The sequence below is a fragment of the Mastacembelus armatus genome, chromosome 16, assembly GCF_900324485.2.
Source record: "Mastacembelus armatus chromosome 16, fMasArm1.2, whole genome shotgun sequence".
In the NCBI taxonomy this organism is placed as follows: Eukaryota; Metazoa; Chordata; class Actinopteri; order Synbranchiformes; family Mastacembelidae; genus Mastacembelus; species Mastacembelus armatus.
The window spans coordinates 1,324,053-1,340,069 of record NC_046648.1 but is presented as its reverse complement, the minus strand read 5'-3'; the positions used below and the strand labels follow the sequence as shown (position 1 = coordinate 1,340,069).

Genomic DNA, 16,017 nt, shown 5'->3' with positions numbered 1-16,017 from the left:
TCTCTTTCCTAGTTCAGACTTTGCATTAGGCACAGCGGGAATATAGGTGTCCTGTGATCTAAAGGTATAGATGAGTGTATACTAATCAGTCATATGTTTGTGTCTGTGTGTGTGTGTGTGTGTGTGTGGTTATGATGGCAAGTTTGCGTCTTCCTGGAGAATCTCTTCATAGAATAAACTGATCTGGTATAACGACGCTGTCTGTGGGTTTTGCTGGTTAAAGAAACAGTTTAATGCATAAATTAAATAAAAGGTCAGTCAGTCACCATGCAAAAAATACTTAAGGCATTATTATTTATATATATATATATATATATAATAATCTAACTTAGATATATAATATATAATATATATTATATATTATATATATATATATATATAATAATCTAACTTAGATATATATATAATATATAATATATATTATATATTATATATTATATATATATATATATAATAATCTAACTTAGATTATCATCTAATTTAGTTATCTGCTAACTCTAGCTTTACGTTTGTAAATTAAATTTGGTCTGTCAACCTCAGTTTAACTTATGCCCTAATTATTCATGAATGTCATGAATACAGTAACAAACATGATTGTGACTAATTGGAATGGTTTCATCTGTTTCATAACTTTCATTCCAGAAAGCTGAAGCTATGAGGAAATATCAAGCAAGTAATATCCGCTGTAGCTATTGACATGCAAAACACCCAAATATTCGTCAAATGTATCGTCTGCATTTTATTGAACCAATATGTCGCTTAAAATATGAAACTATTACTGTTAAATGCAATTACATTTCCTCCTCCACATAATTCCAAATACATAGCACTTAGATTCAAGTGTCCTTTGCACATCTCACCTTTAATGTCATGGGACATGCATGAAGTGTTAACCACAAGGTTGCTTCTTTGTAATTGCTGTGAACACAGTTTTGACACTGGTGCATTCGAAGAGGTGCAACTCTGACATTTCTTGCAGTTTTTTTTAGAAAGATTTATAGATTTCCTGCTAAGTTATTGACAATGTAGTGGGTGTTCTACTTTAACCAACTAAACACTGCTATTTGTTTTTGTGTGTATGCATACATATATACATTTTTTTTTTCCATACATACTGGGGACTCAAACTTGTTTATGCAGTGACATGGGGACCAAAGAGCCAGGTGTCCACCATGTAAATCATTTTGAAGAGACGACTTGGTTTAAGGTTAGGAAAATGGGTGAGGTTAGGGTTAGGGTAAGGGTTAGAGTTAGCTTAAGGTAAGTCTCCACAGGAAGTGTAGGCAGTGTAATGTCCCTACAAGATCTAAAAGCAAGTCGGCGTGTGTGTGTGTGTGTAGCTCATGCACTATTGGATGATGAGGTGCTAGGGTGACTACCAGCCTGAGCAGACAGTCATCGTCAGGTATCTCATCTGTTCCTCTCAAAGAAATTAGCATTGTACCAACACTTAAATGTCATCTATTGTTATATGGTAAGAAGTCAACCAGAGCTGATGCACAGGGCTTCACCTACCAGTAATATCAAGACTGTCAGTCCCCCTACACCACGCTCCACAGCCCCTGCTGTCCCCTCACTGTCAGTTGAAGAATCACCATCACACACCCTCCCCAGCATCAGTGCTGACTCACTGAGGTGTCTTACCATGCCGGGTAGTTGTGCTAAAGGCCAATCTATGTACATTAAGCATTAGTGGGTCATTTGCACCCATCTGTTCCATATGATGATAGGAGTGCATATCTTTTAAATCATCAAGTACACATATCGTGTGATGAGATCTTTGATCAACCTACGAAGGTTTTTAATTTCTGCATGCCAAGGGGTTTCATATTGTTGTTTTGTTGAATGAATCAAAGTGTTACTGAACTAAATAACAAGCACACTCAGACTGCGACTTGATAAAAGTCTGGGTTAATATGAGTCGTCTTACGTTACCACAGTGGCGGTATGTGAGCAGTCAACTTCAGAGGAACCACTACCAAGATGACTGAGGCGTGCTGGAGGCTTCAATGGCAAACTGTCACTGTACAGCCACAGAGCCTTTTCACAGTAATATGGGTAAGCAGGACTACCCGTCAGTGTTGTGGTTTGGAAGACATGAACCTGTGCAGGGCTAGGGGCTGGGGCTTAACACTTCTTTGTAATTTGTGGGTGAAGGAAGTGTTGGGGTGTACCCACGCTAGTGGGGTGTGTTGCTGCTTGGGAACTGTGTCAAGGCAACTTATCAAGCTGCTGTAACGCAGGGCCTGATATTTATTGGTGCTTATCACTGCATAAACAGACTTATTTGATTAACGTAGTCTTTTGCTTAGACATGACAGGAAATGAACACATATCCTGTAGCTACAGTACATCATTACTCATCACACTACTTAACTTTCAAAGGAAAATACATGTCACTTACTAACCATGTCAGTCAGAGATGATCAGGGGTAATTAGAACTACTGTATATCTCACATGTTGGTCTCTTCTTCCTCTACACCGTTTTTCTGTTTGTTGTATTGAACATTTTGGCTCTGATGCCCAGATTGCACCGTGTAAACTGTGGGTTAAAAAAAACTGAATGATAGCAAATTCACTGAAAAATGTTTCGGTTGAGATTATTAAGGTGAAGCGCATCACATTTAGGGTTTGTGAACAGAAAAAGGCATATCACTGAAACTCCATTCTGAAAACTGAGAGAAAACCTTATCCTATGTACGGTTAAGATTTTACTGAAGATTTACTATCAGATTTGGTATATTAAAATAGGCAGGATTCAAATTTCAGGTTTTACCATCACTATTGGAGGCAAGTCAAGGTAAACTATTTTCAACTATTGCAGTTCATGCAGCTAAAAGGTTAAGCAGGTTTTCTAAGTGTGCTTTAGGTTTTGTTTTCCTAAGAAATTCAAGTGAGGAGATTCTGGAAAAGAAAAACCCCATTTTCCAACATGAGTAAGCCTCAAGGTTTCCCCTTCTTTATTTGTGGCTTTTTTCAGACTTCATGACAAAGGTTACCTTGTGGTCAATTTTCATTCTGCATACCTCTGTGAGTTGGATGACTGAATCTAGTTTCCTAAACATGTGAACATGTTGGTCTCAGAGGAAAAAAAAAAAAAAAAGTGCACGTGAAGAAAGAAAGACACCGTATATTATGGGTCATTCATTTTTATTACACTAGTAATTAGCTTGACCAGTTTTAATGTCTCAGACTGTCTGTGAATACAGTTACACAACAGAGAACATTTTTGCCAAATCTGAATATCTGTCTGCTAATTTGTGGAGCATGTCTTTGGCTAAAGGTCGGAATGAAAATGAAGAACAGCTCTCTCGGTGATACTAACGCCATCCCTAGAATCAATGCAGTGTAATTGAAATCAGACAGACAGAATCAATGTCTAACATTGAGCAACCAGTACACAAATGGACTAATTTGGTTCTGCTTGTGCTTAGTGTCATTCCTTGTCAATTAGGTGGAGGCCATGGTCCGCCTCTATTACACGTTTTTTGTTTTCTCATACAAGCTTCTAAAATTACATTACAGGTGGAAAGCATGACCCTTGATCCAACTGATTGTTACATATAAATAAAAATACAGAATAATTACATCCAAAACACGGCATTGTAAAAAGCAATAATGCAGCAATTAAAATCTCAATAACATTGTTTATATTTCATCGGGACAGACCAACAAAGGAGTCTAGAATTTCGACAGGACTTACATACAAATGTGATTTGAGTTAACTACAGTATACACCATTCTAAGTCTGCTAAATGCTGGTAGGAAACCTTCAGTGGTTTGGGAAACACAGGCAAGCTTATTCTCATCTATGGTTTCAGTAGTATCATTACAAGATCAACTTACTTAAACTGTGAACATACAATGTTTTCATTCACTAATGTAGCTGTACAAATTATACAAGGGCTATGTCGTCTCTTCAACTGTCATACCACAACCACAGCCTGCAATAAACCTGCTTAACAAGAAAAATAAAAGGTTAATGCTAAATCAAAAGTCTGATTACAAGTAAATGACTTCTGCTCTGAGTGGACATATGCAGGTTTTAAAGAAAACTTCTGCCATTAAAAAGAAATAAAGAATGGACTGATTTCGGTCTGGATTATGGCATAAAACGTAAGACAAAAGCATGAACAAAAAGCACCCTCCTGTCACGTGACCTTTCATAGGACTGGCTGACACAATCAAGTGGCTTAAGGAAATCAACATAACACACTAAGCAGTTTAGAATCAGCCAGAAAGGGCCGACCCCCTTTTTTTTACTTACCTATAAAGGGCATAATGTTGGTCATAAATATGACACGCAGCAACAAGTCATTCAGTGAAAAGCTGTTTATGAAGAGACTAACTTAAATAAAGCATCTATAGAGTTACTAACATTTGATGTTGCTTAGTCCGAAGATGTCGAATTGGCAAATTTTAAGACATACAGTTTGTTTTACTACTATCATGCCTGAGTGTGAATGTTTTTAGGACATACTACATACGATGACACTACGCAATACAAGAGCTGTGGCCTCCTTAGACTCCACTGTTCTGGATACGCCTAAGCTTTAGGTTCCTCTGCTCTGACCCACACCTGCCGAATGAAACCGAACAGGCCGCTACAGGAAGTGATGGGAAGGACATCAGGCATGTAGTGTGTCTGTTGGACGTGCTGCACATCACTACTCCTATTGAGGTCGACTAAGGGACTGACGTGTTACTGAAAAGAAGATGGAATCTCTACCTTAAATACATTCAGAAAAAAGGTACTGTGTCGTTGTCTTGTGCTGGTTTTTACAACAGTCCGTTTTCAATCAGCCATGTATAGCACAATGTACTATTTTATGTATTATTCCATTACATCAATGAAAATTAATCATAGAAATGTCTACATCTAGTAGTATGTTTCTCTTACGTTATTTACAGTGTCCGTTTTGAACAGTGACATTTCTGACTTTTCAAAAGCAATGACAGGAACAACACAAATAAATACAGCAGCATCGTACACCAAGTTGTCATGCTTTCATTAAAATAATGGACTTCCGATTATTCTGTTTTACAGTTCTTTATGCATCAGTACAAATAAAATAAACTCACTGACTTAATTAGCTAAGTGGAATATTTGGTATATTTTGCCAAATAATGAGTAATAACATTGAGGACAGATCCTCAGAAGAAAAAAACATGTTTTTTTTTTTTGTTTGTTTTTTTGTATTTTGTTTTTTTTGTGTTTGGTTTTTTTTTTTTGGTTTTTTTTTTGTACCACCAGCACATAGATCTGTATCTAATAGTGTGGACGTCTGTGTCTCAAACTAAAGCCTAAATGTCTAACCCGTTCAAAGTAAACACCTCCACAACGTCACTTAGTGTCTCTTACTATTAGAGGTATAATCCAATGTTACAATTAGTTTGGTGATTGCCCTTTTGTCACTGTGGATGGGATTTAAAATGGAGAATTACACCATAATTGAACTAGGTCACCCACACTTATCTGCACAGATACATTATACCTAACTGTGGTACAGTCTGAACAAAGACAATACTACTACTTAAAAATAAATACTATAAAGCATTATGCACCGTTCGACTTCAGTTTCTAGTGAGGAGCAATAGGTCAGGTCATGCCGTGGGGTTTCCTGTCTGTGAGGTGAATGTTTTCAGGATTATGGAATGCTGTGGCACTGTTAATGGAAGGAGGAGTATTGGATTACAATAGCTGACGTGAGCATGTATCATATCTCCTTATTTACATTCTGGTCATGATGATGGTTTGTTGTTGGTCATTTACAATGAGTTTGGGAGGTACTTATTCAGTTAATTTATATTTGCAACACATCATAAATCCATCAGGGGAGGGGGAGTGAAGCTGTGAACACCACCATAAGGAAGAGTTGGGAGACGAGACAGGTGGTCACGCATGAATTGCTGGCAGCCCCAGTACCTCAGTTCATCTGCTCAAAGAATTTGTAGGTGGGGTTTTCGTAGCCATGGTTTTGCATTTTGTTAAGCTGTCGTTCCTCTGGTGTCAGCATGGGGTCGACCTGCTAAGAGGCATACGAGAGCTTAAATGATTAAACAGTAAAGACAGATTCACCAGCAAGAACCACACAATCTACTGAGACGTGAGTAAAGTGAAGTCAAATGTGAAATGTGGATGGAAATGGTAGAGCAGGATGTCAGTCTACATTCTGCATATTTTTTGAGGAGGCCCACCCTGAAGGCAAACATGGATGGCATTATGTTGTGTGACCGTCCACCTTGACAACCAGACCACTACAGCCTTTGTCTCATAGTAACCTTTGCCCATCTGTGGGTCGTACCTCTACGATGCCGTGACTGATGGTGCCATATGGCTTCCTGCGCACCAGCAGAAGGCTGATTACCATCACCATGGCAATCGCCACTGCCACCACCAGCAACCCGACCATGGCGCCACGGTTAAACGTCTCCAAGGCATCAGGTTGCTATGGAAATAACAACATACGCAATGAGACATTGAACAAAGGAGAGATGTATGCACCAAATGAAACAGGTAATGTTTTGTTTGAACTCGTGCTGATTTCCTCAAACGAAGCCACATTTATTTTACTGCATCATGATGCTTGTGTCCAACCCTCACCAGTTCAGCTCTTGCAATCTCAGGAGACTTGTTGACTACCTGCTTGAGCTCACCAGAGATGTTGATCTAGAGGGGACAGGAAGAAACTGAATTACTGGACACAAAACACTGGAAAGAAAACATACACACGTGGACAAAATTGTTGGTTCCCTTCCATTAAAGAAGAAAAAACCCACTGAAATAAATTGAAACTGATAAAAGTAATCAAATATAAACATTTACTGAAAATTAACTAATGAAAATCAGACATAGCTTTTGAATTGTGGACATAAATGATGGAGCCCTTAACTTAATATTTTGCTGCACATCCTTTAGAGACAATCACTGCGATAAAGCGATCTCTGTAACTCTCTATGAGACTTCCTCACCTGTCGACAGGTATTTTGGCCCACTCCCTGTGAGCAAACTGCTCCAGGTGTCTCAGGTTTGAACGGTGCCTTCTCCAGACTGCATGTTTCAGCTCTTTCCACAGATGTTCAATATGATTTGGATCAGGGCTCAATGAAGGCCACTTCGGAATAGTCTAATGTTTTGTTCTTAGCTGTTCTTCTCTGTAAATTCCAGTCCACCTGGGCTCAAACAGCGACGGACGGTTTGATCTGACACATGTACCTTGACCTTGGAGTTCATCTCTAATCTCTTTGGAAGCTGTTCTGGGCTCTTTGGTTACCATTCATATTATCCGTCTCTTGTCTTCAATTTGTCTTCAGTTTTCCTCCTGAGGCCACGTCCAGGGAGGTTGGCGACCGTCCCATGGACCATAAACTCCTCAATAATATGTAAAACTGTAGTCACAGGAGCATCAAGCTGCTTGGAGATGGTCTTATAGCCTTTACCTTTAACACGCTGGTCTATCATTGTCTTTCTAATGTCCTGAGACAACTGTCTCCTGAGCTTTCTGTGGTCTCTGTTCAGTGTGGTACACACCATGATACCAAACAGCACAGTGACTACTTTTCAGCCTTTAAACAGACAGCCTGACTGACTACAAGTTTGAAGACACCTGTGATGCTAATTACAGGACACACTTTAGTTTAACGTGTCCCTGTTTTTGTCCAGGCCAGTTTCATTGGTTTGTTTTTTTAAATTCAAAAGCAGTGTCTGATTTTCATTAGTTAATTTTCTCAGTTTCAAGTTATTTTAGTGAGCATTGTGGGTTTTTCTTTCTTTAACGGGAGGATACCAACAATTTCTGTGCCTATGCATGCTGGGTATTTAACTGGGATAAAATCCATTTAAAATATTACCAGCCTTTTGTAACGGCCCAAATGATGATCATCATCTTACCTTTTCCTCGTATTCATAGGTAGGGCCTCTCTCAGATGTGGTATAATCATATTCATCAACTGCAGATGCTAAGAATGGATACAAACAGACAAAGACACATTTAGCTGGAAGCGAAAGAAGCGACATAAGGAGTAAAATCACATGCTCAAATAAAAAGGAACACCAGCTCACCTTTCTTATTAGGCTGTGGCTCTTTGGAGGAAAAAAATAAGGAAAATAGCATTAAAACAGCAGCTTGTAAGACATTAGTCACTCGTTTTAAATGCCACTTATACAGTTAGGATTCACTTAATGATGCTGACGTGGTTATTCCTATGAGTAATATGCTGATATCTACCGATGCGGGGAGGATAAGGCCTGTTCTGGAAGGCTCTTTCCTCTTCCTCTTCGTCATCCTTCTCCTCCTCGCTCTCGGCAGGGAGGAGCTCCTCTGTGGTCCGTGTCTCAGAGAAAGAGGTGGTCATGAGCTCACTGATGTCTCCTCGTTCCGCCTTGACCAGCTCCTCTGTGGTGATACGTAAAGAAAAAAGAAGTCATGAAAACTGGTGCGTGCAGCTGTTAAATTCATCAGCAGCAGTAGTTTTGCTTACGGATATCGTTGTGCAGCTCCTCAACCAAAGTAGGATCCTTGTAGAGCAGTGCGAGACTCTGGTTCATCCTTTCCTCGATCACATGGAGATGTGTGTACACCTGCAAAAAAATCCATTCAGTTCAGGGCTTTTATTAAGACTGGACCCATGATTACTGAAGTACACTGAGGCCTAACGCTGCGTTTGATGTCACTAAAAAGCGGCGTTGATCTTGGTTTGGTTTCAGCACGTACTAACTCTTGAGCACATAATGTTCTGTAAGTTTATGGTCAGCAGAAAGGAGCATTGTAATGCACGCACTCTCAGACACACACCTGGAATTTCATCTGCTCAGCCTTCTGGGGGTCGACAGCCACAATATGCTGGTAATGCCTGAGTGTGTGCCTGCGGTCCTTCTGCTCTGCAGCCATGTAACGCTTCAGCGCCTGCAGCACACGCTCGGGCTGGAGGACGATGTTGAAGAGAAAAGAGTCAGGAAATGACTCGTGCTGCCTGTTTCTGGGTTTCACATTTCATTTATGTACATGTTTCCTCTGCTCTTTCCTCTGCAACAAACCTACCTGAGGGGGCTCAGACTGAACCGCTGTCAGGTAGTTCTCTAGGGCCAGGCGGCGGTTGTTGTTAAGAATCGCCTCAACTCTGGCAAGATGAGTCTCCACCAGTCTCTGCCTCTCGCCAGCGACCTGCTCCTCCAGTGTCTGCAGCACAGACTGGAAGTGCTGGTAGAGAAAAAGCGGATACAAGGATGAGCAAATGGGAATTTCGTCTGTGACATTTCCACATGAGGGTCCACTTACTTCATTCAGGGCCTGTCGCTCTGATTTTGGCAGATTCTTTGACTGGTTGTCTGCCTCTGCCCATTCCTTCATGATCTGAGGAACAGAAAGGCAGAAAACTATTATTATTATTATTGGACAATAGAATGATGTAGAAACCTGACAGAGGTATGTAGGGGCCATTCACCTACAGGTACACCACTAGAGAATACAGTACAGTTTGGGCATGGTTTGTTCATACATCGCTGGAGGTTAGATAAGATCAATACCACTGTCATCTCTGTTAAGGTGAAGCTAGCTTATCTTAGCATAAATGTCAGAAACCGCCTTGAGCTGTCAGAAAGCAACAACATCCAGCTGCCACCTCTAAAGCTTCAGGTGCTGTGGCCTGTTTGCCTGATCCAGGCCAAAATGGAAGTGGAACAACCTCAAGGTTTGTGTGTATTTGTTTGTATATTATTAAAAGAATTAGTGAACTCTCAGCAAGAAAGTGAATATGTGTAGTTGTTGCTACAATAACGAAACAATGCAGACACTGTCTGACTTACTGACCAGGGGTTTTCATTTTTATATTTCAGTGCCACTTTTCTAGAGACGTAAACACTTAAATGTGGAGGACACAGTGAAATGTCTGAGCGAGACGACTCACTATACATGTGGTGTACGACACCACATCCAAAACCCAAACCAAAACGAAGATCTAGAAGTTGAAGCTGTTTTGGAGATTGTGAGCAGAGATACATACCCATGCCCACATAGATGCAAACATCATCAGATTTGCAGTCTGATAAACTCGTAGCTTCCATCATGTTTCAAACTCTGCCTCGTAACCACTTCAGTGTACTGCAGAGTACAGAGTACTACTCGTGCTGCATCTAAATAATATTCTATTACAATAATGAGTGGATTAACTATATATGAGAATATGAGTTTAACACTTTCTGAGGAGAATTTCTTTTCTTGAATGCAAGTGAAGCATGTACAGGTCTGTGCCCCTGTCACTGGGATAATTAGATTAGGGACTGAGAGCAACAGAACAGCAAGTCTCATCCCAAATTAATGAATTCCCTGTAAAAAGTTTGACCTGCCAGCCAACAAACCATCGGTCTGTTCGTAGCCCTGTGAAATTCACCTCATTGATCCGCTTCATTCTGCGGTCCTCCAGGTCTGTTTTGGCACGCAGGAAGTTGGCATGCTCCGTGTCATCCACCGGCTTCTCAAAGTAAACGTCAACGCCATCTGTGGGGCGAGGTGTAGTCACTGGATGGGAAAGATGGCAAACAGGGGTTATTGCTGTCACACAGGTAGCACGAGCCAGAGAGGTATTACCATATGATCAGAACGACAGCCTGGCCCAAATGGTGACGAGGTGCACTGTGAGAAAGTTACCGCTACAAGTGGAGGATGGTAAAGAGACAAGGGCACAGTATGGACAGAAGATAATCCAATCATAATCACAGCACTTAGGACTAAAGGTTGTTGAGCTTTTAACTGACCCCAAATATTAGAAAAGAATAAGAAAGCATTCAGTAAAAGTACTGCCATTACCGAAACCAGTCTGATTTGAGGTGTAGATTTAAAGAGATTTAAACCAAATATGCATTTTAAATTCAAATACATCAGTTTTTATTAGGAGCTGGGTAGAATTCAAGTGGTTGAGAAACAAAACTGCTGATGTGTGTGACACCATCATGTTAGCCTGATGAGTTAAAGTGCATAAATTCCAGCTGAGTTAATTGAAATGAATGTTATTATGCATATGTTGTGTTCTGTGACACTGTCGGTCATGTAGTCTTTTAACGGCATCGTTGGCCTGGTAAACAAACTAGAAGAAAAGGACACTCACAGCTGTCTCCTTTCATCAGAGGTGCCAAGGTCGTGGGCTTGTGGTTTTTCTCGTAGTAGAAGGAGTCTAGATAGTTAGACGTCTGGTAGGGACCTGAGTCAATGGGATAGTCATACTCCTCTGGATCTTTGACAGCTGTTGCCTCCACTTCCTCCTCCTCTTCTGCTTCCTCCTCATCAGCTTCATCATCCTCTTCTTCTTCCTCCTCTTCTTCAACCAGTTCATCATCCTCCTCTTCCATATCTGCCTCGTCAACATCTGTGTCAGGCGAGGGGCTGGGGGTGGGGGCCGTCACTTTGGTGCTGTGGAAAAGTAGGACATTCATTCCTCTGACTTCCAACACACCATCTCCAGTATCTACATGCAGTCAAGCTGAATGGATTAGTGTCTTACACAGAGCTGAGTTTGCCACTAGTCTGGGAGGTGAATGTCTGAGCGCCAGCAGAGACATCTTTCTCCTCCGCCTCCCCTTTTCCACTAGAGCTTCCCCGGCCTGGGCAGCACACATACTCGACACCCCGGAAGTGGTCTCCACATGGCAGCAGCATCCCGTAGCTGTGGAGCTCCAGGTTGTCTGCTGTGCATTCCTGAGAGGCAGGCAGTCAGATCCACAACAGTGAAAACGCCACGTCCAGTGAGGTTAAAATGAATATTTCTATTCTAAATACACAGTAACAGGATAGAAAAGACAGATCTTGTTGTCATTGAATTTCAAATAATTGACGAGATAATGTGAAGGAGTGTTACAGCTTGAACTTTTCCTACCCTGTAACACCTCAGGCAGGTGTTCGGACAAAGTGTGACATGCTATGCAGCACTACGCAGACCTGTCTGCTATTACAGAAAATGTGGGCTAGAAAGTTAATTGTGTACACGTAAATAAGTTTTTGTCATGTTTCACACTTACAAAATGCACCAGCGGAAAGTCGCACACCTACTTTAAAGGTGATAAAAACCTGTACTTTCTTCAGTCAGGACTTCGTTGCACAAATTCTTTCTAAAAATGTTACCATCACCATTGCTCTGCCCTTCTCACCTCTTTAGCAATGTTGTGCCAGTACACGTAACTCTCACAAGCATCCATCTGCTCCTGGTGCAGGAAACGGCATCGGTCGGGCACCAGCAGGGCTTCGCTGACATATTCTCCCTCTGCAGCGAGATTTAAGAAGAGACTTATACATACACATGCTGCCCTATACAAGCTTTATTTAACCTCAGGCCTGCTGAACATGGTGCAATCTACACAAATGTCCTTTGACATGAATAGAAGCAGAGTGTTTATACATGTGTATGTATGTATATTTATATAAGCCAGTACTTTGTAATATTCAGAAACCAGAGCTATGATACTGAACTTGAAAAGTTAGCTGGGGATGGGGTAAATAAATTAAGTCACAAAAAATTAAAGCCAAAAATATAATGTGCCCGAGTAGGAATTGATCTGCATAAAGAACAATGTGCTTAAATTAAAATATGAAACATTTATAACAGTTATCAAGAAGCCTTATAGCTTTTATTTTATAATAATGTAATAAGCGTAGGGTTCATACGTAGAGCTAGAGTCGGTTCTACAACAGGCTGTGTGGAAGTAAGTAAAGTGCTTCATGACTCCAGGGTGACTCACTGTTCATTACTCATTCATTCATTCACTCATCTATTGTTAGCCTATCTGTCCCCCTAGTGGATTATAGCAGACATGACCTCTCTGCAATACTGTCAAGCCGTTCGTGTTGCTCTACGTGTATTACACTGCACATTCTCATTTAGTAACTGTAGCACTGGGAGATATGCCAAAGACATACTGCTACCTACATGCCAAAAATCAAATCTATGTAAAGTCACACGGGAATTGGGAACTAATGTATTCTTGTAATTATCTAATGGCAGCGAAGTGTGTTGTTCTTACCTAGACAGCGGTAGGGCAGGACTATGAAGGGGTGTGTCTGGCAGTGTCCCCAACCTTTCTTACACCAGGCGGGAATGGTGACAGGTCTTTTTGACTCCTCAATATGGGAGATGGGAAGTGCTGGATACATCTGGACATACAGGTACATGCGGAGACAACGGACACATAATAACGGATGGATGGACAGAACAGAAGGATGAAAAACAAGAGGGAAGATTTGGAGGTTTGGGGATTGTTTGGCATGGGCAGAACAGAAATAGCAGAATCAGGGAGAGCAGAGTGAGTGGAGGGAAGACCCACAAGGGAAAAAGTCATGCAACATATTCTCTAACTTCTATTAAACTGTGTAAGGCCTTTGTCTGAACCCATGTTCGACATGGCGTACTAAAATTATCACTTCAATGCACAATCTTGTCTTTCAGCATCTCCAATTTCAGATCTGACTACTTTCATTTAATATCTAGGCCAATAATGTGAAGCACAGATTCATAATGAGGTTGAATAGTGAGAGCAGTGTAGCTGGCCCACTAAAATGCTTCCTCCACAAGTCAAGAAGAAAAGGAAGGCTTTTGTGTAAAGGCCACCACGGAACCATAATGTGCCAGCTAGTCGCATTACAGTCCATTCAGGCTTATGGCTCCTGCCCTCTGTCGCTGCAATGTCGACTTTGGACTTTAGATGGCGCTTGGTTCCCTTAACTGGACCTATTTTTGAGGGAGGAGAGTGTGGAGCCTATATGTACCACTGATTACCTTACAGAAGATGTTAAAGTGTACATACATCAGGTAACAAGAGAAGGATAAGTGGATGGTAGCATGGGTGAAATAGTGTAATATTCCAACAGACCACCATCTCTCCACTATATATAGTTAAATATATAGATTTGGTGTGATAGGTGTGGAACACAACCAAATTAGAGAAAAATAATATGAAATGTCTCCAACAGTGTTGATTTTTATGACACATGCTTTCAAAACCAGCTCTGGGCTACTTTGCCATTAAGATTCTGATTTTGATAATTAATCCAGACTGGTGTTCATTACAGTTGAAAAAGAGAGGACCTCACCTCCTGGCAGTAGGACAGGATTTCATTGGGATCCTTGAAGCAGCCCTGCCGCCCCTGAGGATCTGCCTCCCACTGGCCAGTCTGTAGGTTCATGTGCAGGAGCTGACGGCCACAGAACATGGCAATCTGTGGCTCCGCCACCTCGGGGCCTGGCCCGTTCACCTCAGCCATGGACAGAGCCTAGAAAACAGGGGGAGTGGGAGGGGAGAAGTTAAGAGGAGGTGATATAAACACGTTGGCAGATAATACTGTGTTTGAAGCTGATCACGGATCCATCATGAAAAAGTGTAAGTGAAAGATCAACTGTGAGTGACAGAGACGTGAGAATGCAGAGGAGGGAGGAGGAAGTTCATGCACAGCAGAACTGCGTGCACACCGCAAGCTTTGAGAGAGCACTGGCAGAGCTAAAAATCAGGAAAGATCAACCAAAGACTCTCTGTTGAAATAACCTAAATAAAGAGCCGATAAAAAGCCCGACGGAGCCCGGACTGGAGGCCCATGCTCCCTGTCTGCTGACAGCACTGACAGCTGAGAAATGACGAAGAGGGAGGCGTCAAACAAAAATATACAAAAGTATGTAAAAGACTGTTCTCCGCTCCCCTTCTGCACAAGCCTTCTATCGTGTTGTTATTGATTGTGGGATGTGGTGCCTCTGCCTGGGGGAGGGCCCCTGGGATGTTACATGGCGGAACAAACAGCAGCTAAGGTTGGGAGTCAGGTGTTAATACGAGCTCATTGACCGATGGGCCACTACACTACATTAACACAGAGCACAGAGACAGAGGGAGGCAGCCCAGGGAGGAATAAAAGAAGGGCGGGGGGGGGGGGGGGAGTTTGGATTAAAAGCAGCATAAACAAAGACTTCAGCTACCTCAACCCACAACAAGCCATTTTAACATGGATGTCTGAGTCATCTCTGTTGGAAAAATTAGTCATTTACCAAAGACACACACGAACTGCAGGTCAGGTAGCTGAAGTAAAAAGATGTGGGAGAACATTAATATTTCCTGTCCAACCCTCAAACGCCTTAAAAAGGCATCCTGCGCCCCAGAGCGTACGTATGGCTCGTATCCTTTCATCTGCACCGACAGACTGAGAGATCAGTCCTGCCAACATGAGAGATGGGCGACACTGAGCTGACTAGAATAAAGTTGCCCCAAGGAGAAAAAAAAAAAAAAACAGAGGAGAGTTATTGGGGAGTGACGCCTGATCAAAAGGGAGCCCTGCTTTGGCTCAAGTGTTTGAAGTCCTAATTAAAATTAATCCAGAATAAAATGAAATATATAAAACCCTCTCAGTAAATGTACAATAAATATAATAAGCCCTCAGCAGTCCACACTGGCACTATAATTACACTAAGAGGGGTTTGAGTTTCTGCATGTCTTAGCAGATTTCTTACAAATTACAGGGCTACTTTTCATTATCGCCAACCATTTACCAGAGCAGACCAAAGCTTTTGGGATTTCTGAATCATTTCCCATTCCGACTTTCTATTATTTTTAGCATTGTTATAGAAATCAATTCGATTTACAAAATTGCTGGAGACATGTAATCTATCAAAGTGAACATCATCTTTTTTCCTTTTTGATGGTCATGGGCTCAGCTTCAGATATTTTCTAGTTATCATTATGTGGTGGTTACTTAATTTACTTTCTCTGCTTTGTAAAATGTTCTAACACATTTTCAAAATGCCACAAAAGTCACTTTTTCCTTTGTGGTACTAGTCTCCACAACAATGCTGCTTCACAGGAACATCTTCAGTGTGATGGGTTCCCCGTCTGCAGCTTGTTTCATGCCCCTGCAGGTCAATGATCACCCCAAGGTTACATGAATGGAAAGCAGGGCTCCTTTGACAGTATGGAAATATACCACAATAGCTATAATATGTGTAGGTTGTGTAGTATTGTTGTACTACATTTACTTCTAGTTAAGTTAGTATGA

At 41.3% G+C, this 16,017-nt stretch overlaps 1 protein-coding gene across 2 annotated transcripts in view; it reads right to left on the bottom strand.

The window, feature by feature from the left end:
• Positions 1-3,132: 3,132 nt before the first annotated feature.
• aplp1 (amyloid beta (A4) precursor-like protein 1) overlaps positions 3,133-16,017 on the bottom strand; it is a 28,405-nt gene continuing 15,520 nt past the window's right edge. The window contains exons 2-17 of one of the 2 annotated variants that reach the window (XM_026293448.2): positions 14,077-14,256; positions 13,011-13,140; positions 12,141-12,253; positions 11,498-11,691; positions 11,105-11,406; positions 10,391-10,518; positions 9,280-9,354; positions 9,043-9,201; positions 8,797-8,925; positions 8,483-8,582; positions 8,230-8,397; positions 8,064-8,084; positions 7,893-7,960; positions 6,606-6,671; positions 6,307-6,450; positions 3,133-6,030 (exon numbers count right to left, since the gene is read on the bottom strand). In XM_026293448.2, the coding sequence (XP_026149233.1) occupies positions 5,929-6,030; positions 6,307-6,450; positions 6,606-6,671; positions 7,893-7,960; positions 8,064-8,084; positions 8,230-8,397; positions 8,483-8,582; positions 8,797-8,925; positions 9,043-9,201; positions 9,280-9,354; positions 10,391-10,518; positions 11,105-11,406; positions 11,498-11,691; positions 12,141-12,253; positions 13,011-13,140; positions 14,077-14,256 (2,079 nt within the window). In that variant the 3' untranslated portion in view covers positions 3,133-5,928. The remainder of the gene's footprint in view (positions 6,031-6,306; positions 6,451-6,605; positions 6,672-7,892; positions 7,961-8,063; positions 8,085-8,229; positions 8,398-8,482; positions 8,583-8,796; positions 8,926-9,042; positions 9,202-9,279; positions 9,355-10,390; positions 10,519-11,104; positions 11,407-11,497; positions 11,692-12,140; positions 12,254-13,010; positions 13,141-14,076; positions 14,257-16,017) is intronic. The other variant, XM_026293449.2, reaches the window with a different exon arrangement.